The following is a 14,638-nucleotide window of genomic DNA, read 5'->3' on the forward strand; positions in this document are numbered from 1 at the left end:
GTAATGGCAAAGAAGGAGGTGGAGTATTTCCCTGCGTTGACCAGGTGAGGGAAGGCCCGCTTGGTGTCACGGTACCGCCGCAGGCACTGGACGAATCGAAACCAAGCAGGAAGACACTGGATGACGGCGCGCACGCCGTAGGAGTAGGAGTTGCACACGTCCTTGCCTGCAGGGGGAGGAAAAGCACCGCTGTTTCCGAGTCGTCACCGGCCATGATCTTCCCGAGCGGCGACTGAGAAGCTGCGTCCCCACCTGGGCTGCTGATGAGGCCGTCGTGCTTCTTCCACTCCAGCTCAAAGCTGTAGAAGCAGATCATGTACTCCAGGTCCATCAGCACCACCACCAGAGAGTTGAGCTGGTCAGCCAGCCAGAAGTCGGCGAAGCCCACGCGATGGAAAGGAGCCGTAACCACTCGGAACTGTGGGGGGGGAGGGGAGACGGAGAGGTCGTCCATCAGGCCGTCTCAGAAATGTGGCTTCAAATAGACAGATAGTGCATAATACTCACAGTGCCTCGGTATAATATTTGAAATATGGTAATATAATAGTAATATAATTGGAGTAATGTAATAGTTGATCATGTTTCATAGCTGCATAGAATATCTTGTTTTAATGCATTTTGATGAAGACAAATGCAGATGAGTTCTGAAGTTAATAGGGTGAAATAGTTTTAGGACGTCTTCCTGCTCCTTTTCCAGCAGATTCAATTTTCTATTATTATTATTATCTATTATTGTCTGTATTGATCTGTTTTCTTTGAGTATTGTGTTTTTTATTTGTTTTTTTTTATTAAGATTTTTTGTTTAACTAATTTAGCGCTTGTGTTTTTCTATGCTTGAATAAGGAATTCAATCAATCAAAAGTCCAGTGGACCGGATTAAAAAGCTTTACGGGCCACATATGGCCCCCGGGCCGTAGTTTGCCTATGGCGTTTCTCATATATATGAGAACATCCAGTGCATAGAGCACTCAGGGTCTTACGCCCAGCTAGCTGCACCTCTGACAGTGACCTAAATAGCAAACGTGCTGTCAGGTAGGCTTCCCTAAACACTGGACCTTCACAGTAAGAGCACCAGCAGGTCTGAATGTTCAGGTGACAGTACCAGCAGTTTGAGCAGCCAGAAGCGTGACTTGTAGTAGCAGGTCTTGAAGGGGTTGATGAGGAAGAGGAGGAAGAACCCATAGAGGGCCAGAGGGTTGGCCTGCATGGGAACCAGGATGCTGTGGCTGAAGAGGCAGCATAGCAGGCTGACGCACCACAGCACCCCCAGGAGACCCGCGATCTGCACACACAAATACACACACACACACACTGGCTTCAATGTCAAACGCACTGCAAGAGATGCAGAAAAAAACCCAAGGAATGACTTCAGTAGCCGAAGCCAAATATTCCAGTTAGAATCAGTCTACGTGTCCGACCTGCATTGAAAAGCTCCATGTAAACGCCTCATTGGGAACAAACAGACCCATTCCAAACTTTTCCCAAATCCATCAGAGGTAAAATTCTGTTGGACAGTTGCAAAACTGGAAATAGTGAACGGCTTTTAAAGGTTTATGACAAATAGAAAGAAGCTGGGATGGACTCAAGTCACACGGCTGTAAAAAGTCCCGTCTGAATAAATGCGGTGACACATCAGCAGCAGACTGGAACAGACTGTGTCACGTCATGTAAGCAGGGGAGATGAAATCTCTATTTGGATCAGAATGGGTTTGCTTTTTGAATGTGTGTGTGTGTGTGTGTGTGTGTGCGTGTGTGCGTACCTCAAACAGATGCTGGTGGGACAGGTTGTTTCTGGGGTTGAGTTCAAATATCAGCACATGGTTGACTCCTGCCTGCCTCCAGCCATATGTGTTGATGCCTGCCAGATGGAAACAGTGGGAAAAAACACAGGTACCACTGCTGAGTGACCATTCCAAGCACAGACAGGCCCACTGGTGCACGACTGACAGTGTGTGTGTGTGTGTGTTTACCTAAAAGAAAGAGGAATTCTATTAGCAGAAAGCCTCCTCTGTAGATCCTGATCATTGGCCAAACGTCGTTGTTTCCGATCACCACAGCCCCTAGTGGCAGGAAGAGGAAAATGACAACAAGAAAATCGTGAAGTCATGCGAAAAGTTATTTTGTGGTGCAGATGAAAGAATGAAGTTCTATCACTCTCAAATGTATGGAAGCGCATTGCTGCCACCCGTGGAAAAAAAAAAAGGGCTCATGCGACACATTCACATTTTCCCGTTATTTTGTGAGAGTTTCACAATTTAACTTGAAAATGATCACAAAAAAAGTGAAACAATCGCATTATTTTGTGATAATGTTCACGTTATATCGTGATACTGAGCCCAGTTTTTATTTAGTGTGGCTGCATACAACGGAAGCGCATTAACTGGAGTTGATTGAAAAGGAAGCCACAACAGGACAACAATTCAAAGGATTTTTTGGGGTTCCAGAAATCTAGTTGAATCTAGCTCTATAATCTGTGTACAAATGCAATAAAGGGATGTTATAAAACGCTTAACATAGTTTAATGACCGAGAACAAACATCGTAGAGTGTCACTCAAGGCAATATTGAATATGTATTCAACAAAAAGTGTTAAATAATTCCAAACAGTTTTATATTTTAGATGATCTAGAATAGACACCCTTCATATAAAATATATAGAACATGACATATTTATATATTGGACGTTTGTTTCTTTTGCCACATTAATCCACATATCTTGCTCATATATTTGATGCCCTCAGTTTGTAAGATAAAGAAGAAACAGGTGTGGCCAAACTGTTGACTATATGCAAAGAAAAGGGTAGATTAAATTAAAAAGGACATTGGTATAAAAAAAAAAATAATCCATAAGATTTCAGAAAAAAACAACTCTCGGTTATAATTTCATTGTGGTTCACCGTTTTTCAACCTAAAATATGTGTTTTCTAGGCAACTACAACCAAAACACAGGGAGCTATTCCTGCTGTTTACTCAATGCCCTTTCATTTTCCAGGAAGTGAAACCTTAGTCAGGGGATGATTAAAAGTTGCAAACTTCAAACCCTGAAATAGTGCCAGACACGGTGCGGCACAGTGTCGTGCTGTGTGGTTGGAGTGAGTTGTCAGTGTCACCTGTAATGGCCACAGTCACGATGAGGACGAGGAAGACGCCGCAGTAGAGGCCCACTCTGAAGGTTGTCCAGGCAGGAGCAGGCTGGACAAGAATCACACACAGCCAGTCAACACATCTCGCTCCAACACAGCCGCATCCTCTGCTGGGATCCTGCTTTCAACTCACTTTCAACACTTAAAACGCTCAAATATTTTGTAAACCGCACATTTTCGGAAAGGCTCTCCAGGGTGGATCAGTGTGACAACGCCGCCCCTGCTGCCCGGCTTCGTGTCATTTTTGGAAATGATGATGTCACAACTCTAAACCCTTCCCCCGCCTTGCAACCTGAGCCACCGTGAGGTGCAGACGACCACTCACAACCACAGCAGCAGCTTCCCATTGACCTCCACTACAAACAATCATATAGTAGATGTGCTGTGGTAGAAGTGGGCTGAGACTATCTCTTAAAATCAGCAGTAATATTGTTGTTAGATTAGTAATAGTAATAACAGCAGTAATAATGCTGTGTGTGTTTGTGAATTTCTGACCAATCCGCTGACGGTTGTCACAGCACATCTGCAGCTGCTGGGTGAGGAAACCAGTTAAACTGAAGACCGGTACGGACGTAACACCGGTGTGGTATCGCGCTCCAGTTGTTTCGTTGTTGAAAAAGATTGACGGGAAATTAACACACCGAAAAGACTCACATCGCCCCCTAAGTGTTGGGGAGGAGGACACGTTCCCGTCAAATAATTTGAATTTCTCAGTTGCATGTGTACCGGGCCATGGAGAGAAGTCCCATTAGACAAAGGTTCTCAGTCGTCCAGGTCATCTTTGAAATAGACGGGGTTAAGTTCAGGTAGCTGGACTTGTTCTTGCGATCTTGAAGATGTTTTGCTTCTCAAGTGAAACGTCTTCAAGACCACAAGTCCAAGTCCAGGTGCCTGAACTTTAGCCCCTTCTACTTCAATGTAAACACAGTCGCTGTTAACTCACCTGTGCGGCTCCCAGGGGTGGAACCCTCAGTCTCTTCATTGCCCTCTGCCTGTCACCACCTTCCAGCTCGGTTGTGACCAGCGCCTAGAGTGCCACAGCAGGAGACAGACACACACACTGAGTTGTCCTTTGTCGTTGAGGGTGAAGGCTACTTTTTTTTGCTGCACATCCTAATTGTGACGATTGAGTGTTTGAGAGTTGCGAGTTTGTTCTTCTTACCTCCGTTTCGGAGATGATCTGTGTTATTTTCTTGCACGTATAAAATGGAGCCACTTCAACGTGGACCACCCTCCAGTCAGCCCCCCGGGACGTCTCCAAAATCTTGTCATGCTTCTTCAGGATCTTCCTAAAACCGGTGAAGTTCAGATTCTGCAGAAACACAGAGGGAGGCTGTCGTTTCAAAACCAGTTCGAACCAGCTGATTGGCCAAAGCAGGCAAAAGATGCAAAAGAGAGCATCGACAGCTGTGGCAGACAGAGTACAAACATTATAAGTACCAGTAGCAGTACCAGTATCAATATATAGTACCAGTAATAGTACTAGTAACGGAACCAGTAACATCATCAACAGTATCAGTAACAGTACCAGTAACAGTACCAGCATCAGTATATAGTACCAGTATTAGTACTAGTAACGGAACCAGTAACAGTATCAACAGTATCAGCAATGGTACTAGTAACAGTACCAGTAACAGTACCAGTAGCAGTACCAGTATCAGTATATAGTACCAGTAATAGTACTAGTAACAATACCAGTATCAGTATGTAGCATCAGTAATAATACTAGTAATAGTACCAGTGACAGTAGCAACAGTATCAGTAATAGTACTTGTAACAGTACCAGTAACAGTACCAGTAATAGCACTAGTAACGGTACCAGTAACAGTACCAGTATTAGTATATAGTACCAGTAATAGCACTAGTAACGGTACCAGTAACAGTACCAGTATCAGTAACAGTAAGATCTTTCCAAGTGATTTCAAAGTCGCAGAATTTTTTTTTTGAAGGGGGGGGGTTGGTCATCTCAAAGTGGACCTTACCTGACAGAATTCTGGTGGGTTTATTAGTAGAATTCTAACAGCGACCAGGTAACATGACACTTTTTGCTACACACCATGATGAGCTTTGAAGGCTGACGCCTTAATGTCTTTTTCATGAACGTGAACAATATGTGGTGGCTGAAATATTGTACACTTGACAAATAAAGGAGCTTGATAAGGGTGCAAGCTGATTCCAGCTGCTATGACTGGGAGTCAACTGGTGCAGTGACTTGGTGCACATTCCCACCTGGTAGTTCTGCAGCAGAATGAGGCTGAGGTAGAACTCAGAGAAGGCCAGCTGCAGGTCCTTGATGTTCCTGTGCTTGCATCGCTCCTGCTGCGACAGGGCGAACACCGTCTTCCTCCTCCTGAGGCCCCGCCCATTGGCCCAGCTCTCCCTCTGGGCGTCCAGCGACGACTGCAGCTCGTTCTGCAGCGTGGCAAACCTCCGCTGAGCCTCGGCCAGCTTCTCTGCAAGGACGAGGAAGGGTGAAGGCAAATTAAAGAGGCGCGGAACTTCTGCAGGGGCCACGCGGCACGACTGGAAAGAGTGTGGAAAACCAGTCAGAGCGGCTTGGTGCTGCTCGCTGTCATTACCAGAGTAGAAGGTGTTGATCTTGGCAAGTTCCTTTTCACACGTCTGGAAAAATTTCTCCTCAAACTTGGCATAGTACCTCTTGACCGTGTCCTCGTCCGTGACTGCAAGAAGGTCAAAGGGTCAAAGATTAGCGAAGGTCCCAGCAGGTAGGATGGGAAATGGACAGGGGGCACGGGAGGAAGGACAGGGAGAAGATGGATGGGTGAAGGGTTGGACTGCTTGGAATGTACAGACTATAAAGCAGTGCCCTGCAGTGTCCGGCTCCCACCAGCAGATGGAGGAATCACACTGTCAAACAGATGTTTGGCCACTGTCGGATCCTCAGCCAATTCCAACTTCCTTCCAACTTCCTTCAAGTTTTAAAATGAATGAACAACACTTTGCAAAGCCAATTTTGAGCATCCACTTGCGATAAAAGCCTCTCAAATTTCCTCTCATAAGACAATGAGTCAGATTCTGTCCTACACACTGACATGTTGTGTAGCTTTAGGCTTAAAAAATTGGAAAGATATATATATTTTTTTTTTCATGTACCTGTCCGATCCAAATGAAGACACAATTTTAAAAAAGAAGAACTTTCAGGCTCAGAGATTGAACCAAAAACACATCAGTGTTGTGTACTCTAGCTGTACTTTTTCTTTGCTGCATAATTGCTTATATCTCGCCGATATATTTGATGTTGTCAGGATCATAAAGCCGTAAGGATAAAAAAATAATAATCATAATAACTGCAAGAGAAGGTGTCCAAGCCTTTGACTGGTAGTGAACATTCAGGACTTGAACAAACACCACTGAGCCCACAAACAGTGATGGAATTTTCACACTTGAAAACATATTGTGTAGATAAATACCATGCTAGGGTAAGATGAGCAAATTCTAATATCGCAATGCTTTTTCAAACACCCTCAAAAAGCAACCTTGGACTCCTGGTGACGGAGGACGACCATCGCACATCCCTCTCACTGCCAGTGGCAGCCCTGCCGTTCCTGCGTCTGGATCTCAGCTATGCGAGTGCACCACGCTAAGCGCAGATTGGGGCGGTCTTTAATTGAGCAGTGAAGCGGAGCGTGGAGCCACTGCCTTGTGCCCACTGTCACGTCAATGTCGAGCAAACAAGGGGCGGAGCAGGTGGTTTTGAGTCAGCTTGCTGCAGACTGAGTGATTCACTGTCTTTCAGACTGGCTGCTTTTAGACAAGACACCAAATTAACTAAATTGGAGTGGCCCAACCGCTCCCTCTCCCTCGTTCCACCTCTCCTCCGCTCCACTCTTTCTCTCGCTCCCCTCTTTTTTTCTTTTCTTTTTTTTTTGCTAACACACAAACAGTCACCACAGTCAGACTACAGTAATCTCCTTATCCCTTTTTGGCCTTATTCTGCTCTTTTCTCTCCGTGTCCCCCCTCAAGTCACCGTGATTATTATCATTATTATCATTATGACATGTCTGTCTCTCTGTAATAGGCTATACTTTACATTTGGCAATTGATGTTTTTTTCCACCTCTATTTTTAAGCAACATCACACGAGCTCATCCAGGCACGCATCCCGGACGAGCGGCCCCGTGTCAAGGTGCGCTAATGGCATCAGCCCCGCCGTATCTCAGCCGATGCGTCTCAAGCCTTGCTTAGAGGAAGGGAACAGAGGAACCCATCATTTCAAGGGTTCATCTGGGTTTTAAAGTCTTCTCCTGGGATTTCAGACAGCGTTAGGAATCAAATAAAAGTGCAAAGACGAGCTTTTCGCACAGGAACGCCGTAATCCGAATATCCTGACACACAGAATTATATTGGTTTGTTTAGATGCACCGGTAGCTGCGTTTCCATGACAGCTTTTTGCAAAATAAAAGCAACATTTCTAAAAAAAAATTAGACAAAGTACAATTGTGATTTGCAGGTCTTTCCATTTAATTGTGTAAACACCAGTCAATGGTGTAAAGTGTACACAATTGAATTGTGTAAACTTTACGACATTCTGTTGTGTAAATTATACACCTTTGAATTGTGTAAACTTTACGACACACTGTTTTGTAAAGTATACATCATTTAATTGTGTAAACTTTACACCATTGGCTCTGTACACTGTAAAGATCATAAGCCGTAATTCTTGTCAAGTCTCATCCCTGTGAGACACTTTGAGGAGGATGGAGGTACAAAACATTTTGCGTTTTGGAGCAGCTACTGGAAGTGAACTGGTCACGTGACCCCGTACATCATGTCCGCTGACGTGTAAACGTTTTTTACTGCCATATTTAGGTTTCACGCAATTCTTGGCCGAATGGAAACGCAGCTAGAGGCGAATAATGTCAGGCGTGATAAACCAGCGGAATAACCTGAGGCTACTCTATGAGGTCTTTATGAGGTCAAATTGTCTCACCAAATGTAGCTAAATTTATTGAATTTTATGAGTGTTTTTAGCCGAGAACTACCTCAAAAGGACATTTCGTAAAGAAGCAATCTTGATTATTTTGCTATTAATAAAAAATGACATTTTTTGAGATAACAGTTTCTACTATGAAAAACTGATCATTTCCACTCTTTAACAAGTCTTTTGAGTTCCTGGCAAGCCAACTAACACACCAAGTATAGAAAATGACAAGTGGCACCTTCACACATGGTCTGAACTTGGACTTTGAACTTGGACGATGAACCTTACATTCATCAAACTTGAATTTAAAATGTTTTTTTTTCCCCCGTATTGCTTGGAGCCTATTACCAGTTTGTGGATTGGCACTATGCACAGTGTTGCTTCACTAACACATAAAACGTCAAAAGACGTCATTGGTCAAAACAATGTTGTTGACGTGGGGAAGCTTTCAAGTGAAAACACCAATGACACAAAGAGAAAAGAAGCAACGGCAGTGCCAACACTCGCCTCTTCAGAATCTGTTAAGCCTGTACTTGTTCTTGTATATACCCTTGATTTCTTTCAATCTATTTATTTTTTCAAGGCTTTAAAGGACGACTCGCATCAGTTGGCTCCTGAGTTGCAGCAAAAATGATTGATAATGGAATCCAGTGTATTATTAATACCAATTGAAAACTATTTTGATAAGAGCTTGGCAAAGTACATCAGCTAGACTTTGGAGTCGCACAATGCTGTAGATCAATGCATGAACGTAATGTCCATTTTTTTTTTTTTTTTTTTTTTTTTTTTCAATAGTTGCGATTTGAAGTTTGGGGTCAATACGTCCAATGACACTGTAGTATCAAGACTTTATTGCAGTTAACTGCGATTAATCACAGTGATTTAGATAGATGTACTTCAATGATCCCAAATTGGGAGACTACACTGTTGCAGCACTAAAAAAAAAACAGTACAAAAATAAACTATACAGTGGTTACAAAAACACTGAAATCAATCTATTTACACTAATAAATTGTACTTTGTAAACCAATGCAGTAATGCTATCTGCTCATCCAATGTGGTTCCTGACGACTTCTGCCCAGAATGTCACACATTAAACTTCTGTACGACAGCCTTCTACCACAACACAAACCCTCTAACAAGCCCAGTGCCACCTTCAGTAGCAACAGCTGTTTACAGCTCCCCATGCTCACGCTTTGGCGTGATCTAAGCCTCATGCACCGAGAGGTTAGCCGTTCCCAAAACACAGGTTTGAGTAATCAGCGATGGCAAATTACTGTGAAGTCTTCCTGGTAATGTGTAATTTAATGACAGCAATGGCTGCCCTGATTGCTAGAATACTGCAAAATGTCATCAGAGAACTATGAATAGAGCAAAATGAATATTGTGATCACGCTGTTTACATGTACAATATGCTTATCATTTGAGAAAAAGCGAGCGCCTACCTCATCACAGTAGCTGGAGCCAAGACGGGCTGACGGCACAGTCTGAGCACCGGCCAGTACACTGTGTGTGCGGCCTGGATGTGTGTTCCCGAGCAACGTGGAATAAATACACTGATGTGAATTTAGGAGCTACAACCTTCAAACCAGCAGTTTAAGGATAAAGGTGTCATTCCTTGTGATAATAAATGTAGTTTTATAAAACTACCGAGTTTGACAAGGAGTTTGGACACAAACCTCAGGCATCGATAGCTGAGAGGGAACATGGGAGAAGTGGGCTTGTTATAAAGCACTTGTTTGCTTGAAGCGTATTTGCAGCAGAAGATGTTCACCAGGTCTGCCATTTCAAGCCGGGCTGCAAATTCTGTCCTCATGTTGTCCACTAGAGAGCAGTCTAACACTGAGGATATTAAAAATTTAAGAACAAAAAACAACAACAATTCTGACCATTTCAGTGGAAAGGGTCAAAACGTCATGAGTGTTTCTACACACATGATAATTAAAACTCAGCTTCACATCAACTATAACAGCACCAAGTTGTCTCAGGGCGCATGAAAGGTCCAGCAAGCTGAGTCCAAACGATCCTGAGAGTGCAAAGGCAAGTGTGCACACTGCAGTTACTGGACACATAGACAATTTCACACACAATGCCCTGAGACAACTTTGTTCTGATATGGAAGTAGACAAAAGTTTATATGCAGGTGATTTGATTGTGATTCCAGAATTCCAATATTATTCAGATTTTTTTATATTTTAAATCTCCAAATGATTTTCAACAGGCCGACTCAGTGCTGATATGATCACACAGAAACCCAGCAAGTGGTGCCGCACTGAAGACTCGCATGCAAGTCACTTGACTGACTAAAAACAATTCAGACCTAATGAACGAATCAATTGAGTAAAACTGCAATATCAGCCTCTGTGGTCATAGTGTAGAACAAATCTGCCGACAGAAGTGAAGCGCAGGTTGTGCGACTGACTGACTGACTGACTGACTGACTTACTGACTTACTGACTTACTGACTGACTCACTGACTGACATGTGTACATGTGTGTTTTCATGCTGGCGTTTCGGTCAGGTTGCGCTTGGAGCAGAGGTTTGTCATCTCAAAGAATCTTCTACTGGATTAATTACAGGACACTCAGGTTGCGTTTGGCCGCTTGAATTTTTGGAAACGCTCAATGGTTCCCAACCTTCCACCCTTCAAGCAAAACACTGTTTGTTATTTGGCTATTTTTGTCGTGTGACAGTTGCAAATTATTGTCAACAAAAAGTGCAATAACATCTTTTGACCAGATCACAAAGATCTACACAAAACCGACAAAGCAGATGATGCAAGTGAAGGAGATGGGTGTGATCCATTCAAGTCATTCACTCAGCAGTCTGCACCATCCACAGCTCACTCTTCCTGATCACAGAATATAATCATCTCCATCAGCAGTGGATCCCTGTGAAAGCAGACGTAGGTCAAACATCTGCAATGGGATGTGAGAGCAAATTAAACGGAACACGAACGTCATAATGAAACAACTCTGCAGTCCTTTCAACTCACAATAACGACCTTATTGTGAGGCACTTGGATCATCTCTTTCTATCTACACCTCGAGCACTGAAGTTCAGAGCTCCAGCAGAATGGAACAACCGTCACTCCTCACTTGGGTCCAGAACTTCTCTTCATATCTTCCAACCATGCCTCATTAAATATCTTCAGACATCCTGCTCTTGTTTCTGATCATCTGTCTCACTTTTTTTTTTCTCTTTCTCCCGGACTTCTCACGTCCGCTGATTGACGTTTGCACCAACATTACAACACCTGACCATCTAGATCCCACAACGCAGCAGGGTTACCAGAGCGCAATTGGAGCTTCTGACTCACGGGGGTGCCGCATTTCTGGGCATTTTGCGCCTGCATATCGGTACAGTCAAAATTTCGTAAAAAAATAAAAATAAAAAAAAAAGAAATTTCGTGAATGAAGCCAACGTTTAAAAAAAAGATGAAACTTTGTGAATTAAGTCGTAATTTCGTCTATAAAGTCGATGCAAATAAAGTAGAAGTTGGAGAGTAGACTGGACGGATGGTGGATGAAAGCAGGTGAATCCCACCAGGTTCCGCCACAGCCATCGGGAAACTGGACTGGAAGAACTCCACTAGACTCGCAGAGCCGTTCCACTTCATTCTCCACATTTTAACTTACTTCACATTGACATTAATTGCAAAATTTTGATGTTATTCATGAAATTTTGACTTTTTTTTATGTCAACTTTATTCTCAAAATTTCAACTCTCGAAACGTTTTTTGTGGGCCTAATCCTCTTCCGTACTTTCCAGCGTTTCCGTGTACATGCGGATATTTTTGGAGACGGCTTCACGTAATCTCTTTATTTTCAAATGTTTTTCTTAACACGCTCAGCTTTTCTTTAAAAAAAAAAAAAAAAATGTCATATGAAATATAATACAGCCATTGAGATGTAGTGAGCGGTTGTGATCAGCTGCCCCTTCTCCTCTGTACGTGAGAGTGAAGTGGGTCAGCGAGTCTGTGGGCCTCACTCCAGAGAGCACACACAGCACCACACACACACACACACCATCAGATCGATGGGCAGCAGGCAGAGCAACCAGTCGAACCGACTTTAACAAGCCAGAGAGCGACTTGCGTAAGCGGTTATATGAGCTATATACAGGCTGGGCCGGGCCTGTCGGCTAGAGCAGGCTTATGTTTTATTATTTGGTCTGATGTTAATGTTCCGTTGCATCATATGACGGCGAGGTAGTCATTTAAGTGGTGCCGGGCCAATTTGGACAAAATAAGATCAAAGGAGGAGATAGAAGGAAATGACGGTGTGTTTGTCGCAGTGTTTGCCGTCGCTTTAAGACGCACACAAAGAGGCCTGTCATTACGTGACGAAAAATGAGCCCCTGATAACTGCTTTTAAGCCGTTTTAAGACTCTCTCTCAGACCTCAAATTTGGGTCACACTGCGGCCAACCGTGGATACACAATTAAGCAATAACGTGGAATGTGATGGCTCCATAATAACCCCCCCAAAAAAAAGAAAGAAAGAAGGAAAAAAACAAAATCGGGAGCTGCAGTTAAAGAACCGAGCGCAGATCCTGGAAGCGGAGAGCAGACGTTCTGCCATGGTGCCTTCTCTTTGTAGTCTATGTGCAATTACTGACTGAAACTACACTGAACAAGAATGAATACATTCAATTGCTGATTGATTTTAATTGTTGAGTTGTTTTGGTATCCAGAAAACCATCTCAGTCTTATTTTCAACAGGTCCCGACTGATTCTGCACAGCACACTGCCCATAAATACGTGACTAAAAGTCTATAATCACAGTGCAATAAAAGTAATATGGTTTTCCTACCCGTAGACCAGGACTCATATGTATATATATATATATATATATATATATATATACATAATAATATACAGTACATAGAGCAATAAGGGTCTTGCTGCCAGTTAGCTGCCATCTTGCACCGCCAGTGATTCCCGGTATTGAAGGAAGCCCACCTGACAGTGACCTAAATATGAAAGCCACTGTCAGGTGGGCTTCCTTCCAAATCTTACACACACACACACACACACACACACACACACACACACACACACACACACACACACACACACACACACACACACACACACACACACACACACACACAGGACCTTTAACTGTGTCCCCACAGCGTCTCTGTTAGACTGCAGGTGCTTATTACAAGCAAAACCACAGCAGCTTCAATTAACTCATCATGGGGGGTGTTTGCATGTGCACGTATGTGCATGTGTGTGTGCATGTCATACCTTCAATAGATGGAGCCTGGTCCTGGGCAGCATAGAGCATCTCTTTGAACGCCTGCAGACACAAGAGAGTGATAATAACGGTGGTTAGCAAATCCTTGGTGTGTGTGGGTAACAGCACTTCACTCCAAGGGGCGTCGCAGTATAAAGTGTATTTTTTGGTGCAATTAACTAAAGTGGCAAATAAGTGGAACATTAAGGTCAAGGCGATGCTTCTTGCTCCTTCCTGGAGTCCTGCAGGGATTGACGACGCAGCCAATCACGAGCTGCGTTTTCATCAACCCTGGAATTGCACCAAACCTAAATATGGCCATAAAAACTGGTGATGGAAACAGCAAAACTTGGAGAAACCTCTCAAACATGGCTCAAAGGTTTCTCATCAGGTGTTTTTTTTCACACGTATCCATGTAGAGGAATATCGCTAAAGTGTCATGGAAACACTTTTTTGCATTTACACGTCAGCGGGTGTGACTTACGGGGTCACGTGACCAGTTTACTTTGAGTGAAAATGGTGCGTTATGATTGGACGGAGGAGGAGAGAAAAATATAACAACCATTTTTGACAGCAAGCTAACCCGAAACAAACACACGTGTGATTTTTTTTTTTTACGAGAATTACCGCTTGTGCGCTTCAACACCTTTCAATTCTCAATTCTCAATTCTTCAATTCAATGGAAACACCTGCAAATCGCAATTGTGCTCTGTGGAAAATTTTAGAAATATGGCTTTTATTTTGGGAGAAACTGTGATGGAAACGCAGCTAGCGTCTCTGCCGTGGAGCAGCTGAGCCAGGGTCAGTCAGTCAGTCAGTCAGTCAGTCAGCCAGTCAGCCAGCCAGCCAGTCAGTCAGTCAGTCAGTCAGCCAGTCAGTCAGCCAGTCAGTCAGCCAGTCAGTCAGTCAGCCAGCCAGTCAGTCAGTCAGTCAGTCTGAGTGAGGACGCCGAGCGTCGCTCGACAGTGGCGCTCTTTCATCCGCTCTCCATCAAGAGTTGGATAATGCAGTGCCAGCCAGTGCGTTGCAGGACGCCAGTTGGAGAAGGAACCACAAAGGCCTCACTGTGCGCCAGCCCGGCCGACTGCCAACTCGTCATAGAGCAGCGGCGGTGGCGGCGGCGGCTGGCGTATTATGCAGGGAAAACAGAGGGCCGGGCCGGGCCGGGCCGAGCGAGTCAAGGTCATGCGAGGGACCCACACAGCCGGGCCTGTTGTCGGGCTCACCGCTGCAGCCACACTGAACAGCAGAGCGCGGTGCAGCGCCGAGGAGCACCTGAGACACAATAGAGAGGCAGCAGAGGCACATCTGC

At 44.1% G+C, this 14,638-nt stretch overlaps 1 protein-coding gene across 1 annotated transcript in view; it reads right to left on the minus strand.

Annotated features, from left to right (window-relative positions):
• Positions 1–13,544, minus strand: part of LOC142881324 (xenotropic and polytropic retrovirus receptor 1 homolog) — a 16,748-nt gene extending 3,204 nt beyond the window's left edge. The window contains exons 1-11 of the mRNA XM_076015535.1: positions 13,338–13,544; positions 5,722–5,823; positions 5,372–5,595; positions 4,305–4,454; positions 4,086–4,169; positions 3,110–3,191; positions 1,971–2,060; positions 1,761–1,858; positions 1,103–1,282; positions 253–418; positions 1–166 (exon numbers count right to left, since the gene is read on the minus strand). The exon at positions 1–166 is cut by the window's left edge and continues 29 nt beyond it. Of these exons, the coding sequence (XP_075871650.1) occupies positions 1–166; positions 253–418; positions 1,103–1,282; positions 1,761–1,858; positions 1,971–2,060; positions 3,110–3,191; positions 4,086–4,169; positions 4,305–4,454; positions 5,372–5,595; positions 5,722–5,823; positions 13,338–13,530 (1,535 nt within the window). The 5' untranslated portion in view covers positions 13,531–13,544. The remainder of the gene's footprint in view (positions 167–252; positions 419–1,102; positions 1,283–1,760; positions 1,859–1,970; positions 2,061–3,109; positions 3,192–4,085; positions 4,170–4,304; positions 4,455–5,371; positions 5,596–5,721; positions 5,824–13,337) is intronic.
• Between the last annotated feature and the right edge of the window lie 1,094 nt (positions 13,545–14,638).

Source organism: Nelusetta ayraudi, unplaced genomic scaffold, assembly GCF_046127955.1.
Source record: "Nelusetta ayraudi isolate G7.1 ecotype Tasmania unplaced genomic scaffold, CSIRO-AGI_Nayr_v1 ptg000190l, whole genome shotgun sequence".
Classification (NCBI taxonomy): Eukaryota; Metazoa; Chordata; class Actinopteri; order Tetraodontiformes; family Monacanthidae; genus Nelusetta; species Nelusetta ayraudi.